At 39.8% G+C, this 12,529-nt stretch overlaps 1 protein-coding gene across 1 annotated transcript in view; it reads right to left on the bottom strand.

Annotated features, from left to right (window-relative positions):
• The window catches only part of MYO3B (myosin IIIB), a 477,280-nt gene that overhangs the window by 429,778 nt on the left and 34,973 nt on the right, over positions 1-12,529 (bottom strand). Inside the window, exons 4-6 of the mRNA XM_525960.6 lie at positions 11,213-11,317; positions 10,868-10,967; positions 8,256-8,332 (exon numbers count right to left, since the gene is read on the bottom strand). Of these exons, the coding sequence (XP_525960.6) occupies positions 8,256-8,332; positions 10,868-10,967; positions 11,213-11,317 (282 nt within the window). The remainder of the gene's footprint in view (positions 1-8,255; positions 8,333-10,867; positions 10,968-11,212; positions 11,318-12,529) is intronic.

The following is a 12,529-nucleotide window of genomic DNA, read 5'->3' as shown; positions in this document are numbered from 1 at the left end:
CTCAAACTGAAGCCATATTAAAATAACTGAACCACAATCATTTTTTAGAAAATGAGTGGCAGAGCCAAGAGTAAAATGTAAATCTCCTAAATTCAATTCTAAAGAACTTAATTTTTTCCATATCCTTCTCTTGGGCATTAATTACACTGGCTTTTAGCATCAGATTGAAATATTACATTTTCCTTCATATATTAGGAAGGATAATTCTCATCTAAGTTGAGAATTGGGGGAAAAAACAATTCATGACTTATCTGGTACACTGGTTGTCACAATTAAATAATTTGCTGTGGTATAGTGGTTAAAAGTAAGGACTTTGGAGACAAATATCTGGGTTCAAATTCTGGTGGCATCACCTAATAACTTGTCCAAGGACAAGAATAGTTACTTTCTGTGACTCATCTACTTCATCTAAAACATTGGACTAGCAATAGCACCCCCTTTTTGGTAGTGTTGTAAGATTTATAAATGAGTTAATACACACAACTCACTTAGCACCTAACACATAGTAAGCACTCGCTAAACGCTAGCTCTTATTTGGGAACCAAACACATTAGCTAGAGCTTAGGGAACAAAATGGTAATAATAACAATAATAATAATTCAACTCTATAGTGTTGTATGTCTTTCTCAGCCCTTTGACACAAAATATCTCATTTGTCATCTCTAGCCCTGGCAATGCCAAAGGAAATAGCATTATCGTATCATTTACTAGGAATGGCATAATTAACAAAGGCAAGAGTGGCTGCAAAAAGCTTGCGATATTTCCGCATTAGTGTAAGCTAGTTGTTATGGCAACCGTCCCTTGTCAACGACCCTTTGCCAGGCAGAGAGAGACCCATTTTTGGAGCCGTCACAGCACATCTGTTTCTCTGCTCAGCTGATTAGCTCTTGTTTGCAACAATGAGCAGATGGAAGTAAAGAGGGGGGAAATTTTCTAAAAAGAAGCAAATGTTTATTTTATCCACAAGTCTGTTTTCCAGTACAGAAACAGACCGTTAGCTGTTTTAGGAAGATGCTGCATATACTAGATCCTTAATGCATGGCGGAATTGCAAAGTGTAGTCAACCTATAAATTATAGGTGATAGGTCCTTCATGTGCATCTTTCAAAATGATGTCTCACACTCCAATTTCAGAGTATACTTCCACTATATCTCTGCGTGTCTTTGTTATATGAGCTGTTGTCTCAGTTAGCTGGTACACATTTTCCACAAGAATATCCCATATGAACACACTGTAAAGTGAGAGTACAAGTATCCTTTCCCTGCCTTGGTTTCTTCATCTGCAAAATGGGACTTGCATTCCCATGCTCTCTGAAAAGCCAAACAGCTTCAATATTTACTAAGTATGTGAATTTGGGCTCGATTCCTCCTATAGCTCTTTAAGCCTCACTTTCCTCAGTGATCAAATGGAGAAAATAACATCCACTATTGAGAGCTGTTGTGAAAATGAAATAAAATATTTTAAAAGCCCCTATCATAGTCCCTGGTATAGAGTCCGTCCTCAGTAAGTGAAAGTTTCCTTCCCACTATGCCTCTGCTTAGCAAGTGCAATGTTCAAAATATCTGACAATCAGGTGGCATGTGGCACTGGCCATCCCTGCTTGTCAAACAGACCTTTCCCCCCATAGTTACTGGATCATCAGGTCAGAAATGTCCCAGGGTAAAAGACAGGGCACCTCTGGTGGCTGAGGAGCACTCAAGGGGCTCTGGATGGCGGCCATTTACCATCCAGAATGAATACAGTTTAATATCTTAACAACCAGCCTGGCCACACAGTGTACATCAGCTAAATATAAGCCATTATTTTCAAAGTCTACTGGTGTCCTCAATAAAAACGATAATGACAACATTGGTTCTTTCTCTTGGGTTTCAGTCACTTACCAACACTGAGTTTAATTCTTTGCTATATGTGATGGTAGAAAAAGTTTTTTAGGTATCAACTACCCCTAACCCCCTGCCATTACCATTAATCAACATAAACTAGGCTTGTATCCCTTTTGCTATAGGCCAGGATATTACCTGGCATGTGTTTGATATAAAAATTGGTTGAGCAATATTAACAGCGGACACGGGTTATATTGGAAATCCCTTAGTTGAATGAGTCACAAAATATGGATTCCAGTCACCATTACCCACCTACCCACTCTGTGTCTATGGACATTTGGCCTGACAGAGCCTTAGATTCTTTATCTACAACATCAATGTAATCATGCCCGAGTTGCACTCTCACAGGTAGATGACAGTGTTTTTAAAATACTATTTGTAAAAATTCTATGCAAATGTGGGATACTATTATTCATATTACTTACTATAAGAAATTGGCTGTCAGGAGACAGTGGAGGAGAAAAGAGATAATAAACATGGCTAATAGGAAGACTGTGTTGTTTTTGTGAGTTTTTTTAAGTGCATAAAATGCAGGCTAAAGTTATAGGTCAGGAGACCAGAGAGGCTTAATCAGGTAAAGAGAAGGTTCAAGGAAGTGACTATGAGCTGGCCAAACATCTCGGGAGATAATAATAATTTTAAAAATGCTTTGCCTGAGAGTAGGTAGGAGAGAACAAAAGTCTGGGGGTGTTGGGCGCCCACACAGGAAGGCAATTTGGTATGCTTTGTACATTCAGAAAGAACCACGTTTGCCTCAAACACCAAAGGCTGAGAGAGTGCAGACAGTCTATGTGTGTGGTGTGTGTGGAGTAGGGGAGGTGGTTGTGTATGTGTGTGTAAACAGGCAAAGCTGAGCCTTCTCACTCTGCTAGCATCTATAACCTGCAGCCCTGCAGGTTCTAAATAGTTGACTAATTACCTTGGAAACTTGAATGATTTAATACAAAGGAAGGGTGCTAAATATTAGAATTTGGGAGCTTGTTGTTGGTTGAACTGTGTCCTCCAAAAAAAAGATACATTTAAGTCCTAGCCCCCAGAATCTCAGAACGTGAACTTATTTGGAAATAGGGTCACTGTATACACAATTAGTTGAACTCAGATGAGGTCATACCGGAGTAGGGTGGGCCTCTAATCCGACAGGACTGGTGTTCTTATAAGAAGACATGGACATGTGGAGACACACAGAGAAAATACCACGGCACTACAAAGGCAGAGACTGGAGTTACGCAGCTGCAAGCCAGGGAACACCAAAGATCACCAGCAAACCTCCAGTAGCTGGGAAGAGACAAAGCAAGATCCCTCCCCTAGAGGCTTCAGAGGAAGCCTGCTGGCGTCTTGGTTTCAGATTTCTAGCCTCCAGAAGTGTGAGATAATATATTTCTGTTGTTTATAGCTACCCAGTTTGTACTACTTGATTACAGCAGACCGAGGAAATAAATATAGGGTGGACAAGTCTTCAACCCCAAGACAGGAGGAAAACCCACTTTAACTTCTGGCTGTTTGGTTGCACCATGAGTGCCTTCACCTGTGGCTATTGGCATGTTGGAGCCACTACTGCCCCTCAGATATTCACAGGCACTGTTGTCATAACTGCCCTAAAGTCAGTCCCAGAACAATGAAGCCATGCAGCTTGCAGCAGTCATAGCCAGGGAGATTTAAAAATCGGAAGTTTTCATGACTCTATTATTATGAGCTGCTAAATCAACAAACTCCGGAACAAGCTACCTCTGATCTTATTACACGAGAAACTTAATTATCTATTGTTCAAGTTATTTTGCTCATGATAATCTCCTAAATAGTCTCCATGTGAAATTTTTCTCTCTCTCTTAAGATAATCTTTCCTGTAGTCACATACAGTGTGTTTAGTTTATAAAAAATTGTTCTGATCTTAAGCCAGGCATGTTGGGTCATGCCTGTAGTCCCAGCTACTCGGGAAGCTGAAGCAGAAGGAATGCTTGAGCTTAGGAGTTGGAGACCAGCCTGGGCAACATGGTAAGACCCCATCTTTTAAAAAAAATTCTACTGATCTTGACTTTTAGATTAACCCTTTTATTATGCCAAGCAATTTATTTCCCCAGTAGTATTGTTTCAAAGTTCTAATACACTAAGGGCATCCCACAGAACTCTTCTCCTACACTGCTGAGTTGATACTACTCTGCCAGTATCTTTCAACTTTAGTAGTGTCCAAATGAGGTAGTAAGAGAAAATGAGTAGAGAGTGTTGACAATATGATAGTCATTTCATGCTGCAGCTTTGAGGTGCCCCAGTGAACTGTGTGTCTTGACTGCTCATCAACATTTGATTGTACTGTGGTCACATTCCATTAGCTACCTGGTTTGTAGAATAGCTACCTGAATTCAATATTACACTTACTCAAGCTTGTGGAATAAAAATGGAAATAAAAAAGGGAAAAAACAATTTGGTTCAATTCCTCAAAAATAAAATAGGATCAAGGATCTCTCAGCTGCATTTTAAAAATAAAGCACAAGTCATCTGCAATGCTCTTATTCCACTGGCATTGGTATTGCATGCATTGTTGTATTTAATCTAAAGACCACTTATTCATACAAGCAGAAGTGAAAGCATATCAGGATCAATATACCACACAGGCCATCATATGAAGACAGTGTTAATTTGAACCATTACTGATTATACTTTCAAGGACTGTTCTTGACCCAAAGCATTGCTCAGATGGACAATATAAATGCTTGTTGAATTGAATTGAAAAATGGAAGGTTGTTCTTGTGGACATTCCTATGGAGGATTATGGCGCAAAAAGACTTTGTTGGAAAAAATGCTTCTCCATTTAGAAAATAAAAATGTGAGAATAGTGCAGGCCTGATTCCCAAGAGCTACAGCCTGGGTCCCAGAGCATACTGGACACAATCACACATCCTGAGAGAATCCTGCACTTAAAACAGTCAGACATTCACTCCTGCAACGTGCTGTCAAGGTGTCCATACCTTAAACTGCTTACTTTTCAATTGATCCACTGCAACAGGCAGGATGCAGTGCTGGCTTTTCCCAGCTAACAGGGGAACCACTTCCAGGGAATCTGAGCAAAAAGCTCACCATAAACTGTCCCCTACAGAAACACTCCATTTTTTTTTATTTTTTTTATTTTTTGAGACGGAATCTGGCTCTGTCGCCCAGGCTGGAGTGCAGTGTTGCAATCTTGGCTCACTGCAAGCTCTGCCTCCCAGGTTCACGCCACTCTCCTGCCTCAGCCTCCCGAGTAGCTGGGACTACAGGCCCCTGCCATCCTGCCAGGCTAATTTTTGTATTTTTAGTAGAGATGGGGTTTCATCACCGTGTTAGCCAGGATGGTCTCGATCTCCTGACCTTGTGATTCGCCTGCCTCCGCCTTCCAAAGTGCTGGGATTACAGGCGTGAGCCACCGCTCCCGGTCAACACTCCACATATTTTATTCAACCCAGTTAAAGTTGGAAAGTCAGAAACACCTCTTTTTTTATTGTTTTGTTTTGTTTTTGAGACGGAGTCTCACTCTGTCACCCAGGCTGGAGTGCAGTGGCACAATCTCGGCTCACTGCAAGCTCCGCCTTCCGGGTTCACGCCATTCTTCTTGCTCAGCCTCCTGAGTAGCTGGGACTACAGGCACCCGCCACCATGCCCAGCTAATTTTTTGTATTTTTAGTAGAGACGGGGTTTCACTGTGTTAGCCAGGATGGTCTCGATCTCCTGACCTCGTGATCTGCCCACCTTGGCCTCCCAAAGTGCTGGGATTACAGGTGTGAGCCACCACACCCGGACACAAACACCTCTTAATAAATGTACAAAGCCATTTATACATAAATGTACAAAGCCAAGAAAATGCTTCTCTTAATTATATTTTGTGATTTTGAAAATACCAATTTGCTCTAGATTAGAACAGGAATACCATCTTCTGTGTTATGCCACCCCAAATATTAGTTGAGTGACCTTAGTTATGCTTTCCTTTCAGAACAGATCTAAATCTACAGACAAATTTGCTAATATCAATAGTTGTGAAGCTGTCCTCAAACTGTCCTCCAAGTGCATCTTATCCCTTTGGCTTTCTTACAGATGCATTCATTCATTCAACAGATTTTTTTTTTTTTTTTTTTTTTTTTTTTTTTTTGAGAGACAGAGTCTAACTCTGTCACCCAGGCTGAAGTGCAGTGGTGGCATCTCTGCTCACTGCAACCTCTGCCTCCCGGGTTCAAACAATTCTCCTGCCTCAGCCTCCAGAGTAGCTGGAATTACAGGTGTGTACCACCACACACAGCTAATTTTTGTATTTTTAGTAGAGACGGGGTTTTGCCATGTTGGACAGGCTGGTCTCAAACTCCTGATCTCAAATGATCTGCCTGCGTCGGCCTCCCAAAGTGCTGGGATTACAGGCATGAGCCACGGCTCCTGACCCAACAGATATTTTTTTTGAGCATGTACTCTGTATCAAGCACTATATTAAGAGCTTAGGCATCCCAAGTCCCTGCCAGACCTGAGTCCAGCTGGGAGACCTGCCTGCCAACAACTACAATGCAGTGGTGATACTGTATTAAGGGAGGGTGTAAGGACATGGTGGAAACTTAGGGAAAGGAGCCTCAATGTGGGCAAGGGATTAGGGAATGTTTCCCAGCAGAGCTAGCATTTGAGACTTGTCAATTAAGGAGGAATTTTCCAGAGGCCTGGGGGCCATTCCAGATGATATAATAGTACACCAAGGGTTTAAAGGAAAGACACATCAGTAGGGATTTGGAGAGTCACCTGTTGTTCACTACTGTTGGGGCATTAAGAACAAGTAAATTGGGGGAAGTAATCTGAAACAAGGCTGGATAGATAGGGGCTGGAATATTAAGAGCTTTATTCAAAATTCAAAGAAGTTTTGACTTTATCCTGCAGTGCTTCTCAAAGTGGGATTCACAAAGTCGCTAGATAACTTTTTATGTTTTTGGTTTTGTTTCAGTGATAATTGTATTAATAATAATAATAATGGGAGAAGGAGGAGTAAAAACATAGTCTAGATCATCTGGATGACCATTTGTCACACAGTGTTCATATTATGTTTACTATTAAGTTGGCACCAAGCCAACACAGATGTAACAGTTGGAGATCAAAAGAGGTGCTGTTTGAACAAACAGATTATGCTAGCTGAAATGGAATAAAGTAGTAGGAGAACTGAGTAGCCACATGGTACATGGTTGTAGGTGTGCCAGACTGAAAATAACCCATACTATTGTGTCCTGAAACATAAGCACACTGCAAAGGACAATGGAGAGTCACAAAACAGTATCATTTGTCTCATAAAAGTAAAGCTGCTTACTTGAATGTTACTAGCATTGTATAATAGCTTTTTTCATAATACATTTTTTTCTTTTGGTTTTATACTTCTGCAAATAAAAACGACAAAGAGTTTATATCTAGTTTTATGTTTTGTAAAACCTATTTAAGAAATATTTAAGATTTAGGTAAACACTGGAAATTGCAGCATTTTTCTTTTTCTTTAAAATGGGCCTATCCATTACCCAGTATGAAAGAAAGAGCCATAGATGATGGGAGGTGGCGGGGGAGGGGGGTCACTGAAGAAACTTAAGCAGAGATTAGTGTGAACCACTTACTTTGTTAGGAGACCACTTTGGCAGTCACACAGAGGAAATACCATCATGCAGAGATGGAAAGACATCTAAGGAGGTGACCATCTGAGTCCTTTTATTAAAAGAACCCATTTGTTTAATCCAGAAAGCTGCTCTCAGGCAAAGGTCAGCATACTGTGGAATTAAACGACCTGAAAAACTAAACTGCACTGGTGTTTCAGAGCATGCCTCATCTAGCTGGAAGGTTCCCCAAACTTCTACATGCGTCATTTTCCGGAGAGTTCTGTGTTGATGCCAAACCTAAATTAGGAATAAATCCCATGTTTCACTACAGAGAGCCGACAAAGTACACAAGATAAGTTGCTATGTATCTGGTAACAAAAAAACAACCAGGGCCACCGCATATAGTTCTGTAGGCCAGTTGGTGCTGAAATCTGGCTCTTCACAAAGCCATATACCTCTGGGGCTGCATCTATCCAGGGAAGTTGACTTTTTCTAATTTATACAAGGGCTGATGAATTTGCCAAGCCATGGCCCTTGGAGGGGGCTGCATTTTCTGGAGGGACACTTTCTTCTAATTGCATGAAGGTGCCCTATGGGATAGCTATAACTTAATCTTGCTTTTCTGAGGTTACATCTCACCAGCATTGCTGACCAAACTAGTACTCTTAAAGTTCAATGAGGATAATGGACTTTCTTCTCCCTAAAAATTCTGGAAAGCATATGACTTACCCATAAAAAGGCATAGTACCAAGACATTCAACAAGTGCAAAGAAAGAACTAGGTATTTCCAGCTTACCTCAGGGGCCATCCAGAATGGGGTACCAACAGATGTGTTTCTCCGCAGACGTGTACTGGTGAGTTGAGCTGAAACACCTATAAGGAAAGAGTATCAGAATTCAAAAGTGAGCAAAGTATGATGCTAGACCAGCGATCGGCAGACTTTTTCCACAAAGGCCAAATAAGTACTTAAGGCTTTGTGGGCCTATGGTCTTTGTCACAACTACTCAGCTCTGCTGCAATAGTACAAAAGCAGCCATAGTAAACATTCATAAATGAATGAATGTGGCTGCATTCCAATAAAACTTTATTTATAGATGCTGAAATTTGAATTTCATGTAATTTTCACATCACAAAATATTTTGGGTTTTTTTTTCCCAATCATTTAAAAATGTAAAAACCATTCCTAGCTCATAGGCCATATGAAAATAGGAGGTAGGTCATATTTGGCCCACTAGCTGTAGTTGCCAAACTACAACTCTGGAGCATTTATCACTCTATTTAAATCATTAGGATTTTTTTTTTTTCCCTAATGGACATCCCTGTCTATATCACTGCAAAAATCAAAAGAAAAATATCAACAACTAGGATCAATCCAAAATATCATCCTATTATATTTCCAAATTATTTCACATGACTTCTTTCTTAATAAGGGGCTTCATTTTATGGAGAAAGAAGATCAGCTGCACTATCTGTAACAGAGCATCAGTGTAGACATAAAAAGATTTCAGTGCCTTATCTTGCCTAGAAGCCTGGAAACCTGGCAAGAAAGCTGTGTTTGTCAAATGGAAAAAGAAAATGACTAATAACATTATCTGGGGCTCAATGTTGAGGACCTGAATTCTAATGTAACTCCAATGTCCTTTAACCAGCTGTCTTCTTCGTATCACGAGAGCGTAAAGGTCCACAGGATTAAAAATCAATGTTTTCCATCCCAATTATGCTTTTTACTAATTATGTGATTGCTTCACTTTTGAGCCTCAGTTTTTTCATCTTTAAACTAGGGATAATCACAACAGTCACACCTAACATGGAGGGTTCTTCTTAAGACCAAATAGGAGAACAAATGTGAAAATGCTTTATAAATTGCAAAGCATTTTACACACGTAAGGTATTCTTTTATACCACACAGAAGTCTCACGTAGCCCTTAAGAGAATGACAAGGGTTGCCACTAATGTCATTGATGACAAAAACTTAGAAACTGAACACTATGTGTTCTTAGCAAAGGACACACCTTTGAAACATGAGCATAGATTTGCCAAGGATCTGTGGGTTTATTGGGGGATGACTGTTGTGTTCACTGCGGACATTCTCTTTATTAGAGAGCCAAGAAGCTCTTTAAAGTCTATTTGACCTAGATAATTTCCCATTTTACCAAGTCCTCCACCTCAATTTTGGTAAAAACAACTATACCTTTCTGGTTTTAATTTCTAGACATTTCTTTTGCAGCCACTGAAAGTTCAGGAACCTTCTAATGGAAAGATTAGGAACATTTACTCTATGTCAAATCGCAAAGCTGCTGAGTGAATACATCAGTATCAATTCCCACCCCATCCTCATCCTTTCAGTCTGTTTCCCCTCACAACATATTTAAAGTCCCCAGAATCACGTGCAAAAGCAATTCAAATGTCATACACACAGCATATTATTGGAGTTATATCATTCCTTATAAAGAGGAGCATAAGACTTAAACAAAATGCTCCCTCTGCTATTTTTCTTTGCTTGTGTTTCAGTAAAAATAGACTAGTACGTCTAAAGCAACCTCATTTATTTTTAAGTAATTTCTTCTGAGCAAGTGATAAACTGATACATGTTTACACTGAACTCTTTCTTAGCAATAAGACAATAAATATTCTTTTAAAAATCATCAATCTTGTTTATTATAATGACATTGACAACACGTTTAAAGTATTCCGCTAAATGTTTTCTCATTATTTGTAACAATGACTCTGAAGTACTATTGTTGAACTCGTTTAGAAGACTAAACCTTCAATAAACTTAAAAAAAAACCAAATGGTTTGTTGTTTTGTTAATATCAACATATGATATTACAAGGAGATATTTAATAGTTCTCTGGCCTTAGGTGATATTGCCCTGCATTTCCTCTCACACTTCCATTTCCCGTTAATGTTTCCAGTTCAACCAGCCTCACATGTAGCAGCAATAAACACAATTTAAAAGGATGTTAGCTCCCAGGACCAGAGGACTATTTTACCTTCTGCTCACTGGGAATAAGTATGCCTAAGGCTAGTGAAAGTCATTTGAAAGACCAAACTGCTTTCTCTTTTCATATGCAAAAGAAGAAATGACAAAATGTAAATTATAGACAATTGCCCTGAGATGTGAAATTCTTAGCAGAAAACCAAAAAGTTTTTCCATCAAGTTCTTCTTTTGAAACACTTTTATTTTCAATCTTTATAAAATTGCTTCTAAAGCTGAAACTAGATTAGCAAACAGCATCTCCTAGGGTGATCCATCTGGAGCCCCCACCCCCTCCCGCTTGTGTTTGACTGGAAAAGTCCCTCAGCCTATGGTGTAGCAGAGAAGCCCCAGTCTTCTGAGATTGCAATAAATTGTCCCCTTTGGCTAAACTGCACACATCAAGAAAACAAACGACAAGCAGTCATTACCAAAGTCAACGAGCTTAACTCCTCCTTCTGTTGTCAGAAGAATGTTATTCCCCTTCACATCACGGTGGATGATTCGGTTGTTGTGCAAATGCTGAAGGCCCTGCATGGCATCCCACCACCACCAAACAACAGGAAAGAGAAAGGGGAAATTTACATGCTTATTTTAAAGCAATTACCCTACTATTGAAAAGTCTCATGAAAGTCTACATTTGGCTACACCTTCCTGCTGTTAACAATCCTTGCATATCATAGGGCAGTTTCCCCATTGTTAATATGCAATAAGGACCCAAGCAATGAACAAACCATCCCATTTGCTGTCATACCCCATTTGATAGATGTTCTTACCAAGAGGGCCCCGTACAAGATGTATGAGATCATTGCTTCATCCAACCGCTGGCCACATCTGAGTAGACCTTTGACAAGCTCAGTGACTGAGCCCCCATTACACAGCTGCAAGAAGAGGTGCCAGACACAGGGAGAGCAGGAGACCACATGTAAAAAAGAAAAGAAAAAGAAATTAAGAAAAGCCGACTGATACTGATTCAATGTAGTAAATTTGCAGATTACAAAACCCCAGCTTGGAATACTCAGACTTCACATTTCCATTACCCAGTCTAATCTAATTCTTTGCGTATGTATTTTTTATTCGAGGTGATGATTTATGAGTGAAAGTGCATGTTCAAAATGCTAACTTTTTAATTGCCAAATATAAAATAAAAATAAAATATAAAGCACAATTAGAAATTTTTTACAAAGAAAATTTTTGGAAAGAAAAAGCATATAAATAATAATGGCAACTTACTGGATATTTTTCACTTTATATGAATATTGTCTATGTTTTAAATGTGCATTTTGAGGATAAGGAAAAACCGGGAGAGGCAAGATGGATGCCCTTGATACCTGAGAGAGAATAAATTTCAGTGATTTCTCCAGTGCTAGTACGTATCAGAAGCCCAACCAGCAGTTCTTCCTAGAACTGCCATTGCAGATAAAGTTTATGGAGTGAAGTTGCATCATAAGTGCATTTATTAACTTTTTAATGTTCAATTTTAGGCTCTCAGCAACTTTATGCTCTTCTCTCTTTTTTGTCTGTAATTAAAAACACTTATTTTGCATATTTGTTCTTTGTCATATATTGTATCTTACTGAAGTTTGAGTACATAAAGCAGTTATACTGAGAGAAGAGAGACAGACCCTCTCATATTGTTTTATATTGTTTTATACTCAGAAAAGAAAAGCAAAACAAAAGGCAGGTAGCCTGGTGCCTAGGAACCAGACCCGAAACCAGGCCTGGGCCTGCCTGACCTAAGCCTGGTAGTTAAAGATTGACCCCTGACCTAACCGGATATGTTATCTATAGATTCCAGATATTGTATAGAAAAGATACTGTGAAACTTCCCGGTCTGTTCTGTTTCACTCTGACCACCGGTGCATGCAGCCCCTGTCACGTACCCCCTGCTTGGTCAATCGATCACGACTCTCTCACGCGGACCCCCTTAGAGTTGTGAGCCCTTAAAAGGGACAGGAATTGCTCACTCAGAGAGCTCGGCTCTTGAGACAGGAGTCTTGCCCGATGCTCCCGGCGGAATAAACCACTTCCTTCTTTAACTCGGTGTCTGAGGAGTTTTGTCTGCGGCTTGTCCTGCTACAATACTTTTTCAT

Source organism: Pan troglodytes, chromosome 13, assembly GCF_028858775.2.
Source record: "Pan troglodytes isolate AG18354 chromosome 13, NHGRI_mPanTro3-v2.0_pri, whole genome shotgun sequence".
Lineage (NCBI taxonomy): Eukaryota > Metazoa > Chordata > Mammalia > Primates > Hominidae > Pan > Pan troglodytes.
The sequence above is the reverse complement of the archived record's forward strand: the minus strand, read 5'-3'. Positions and strand labels throughout refer to the sequence as shown.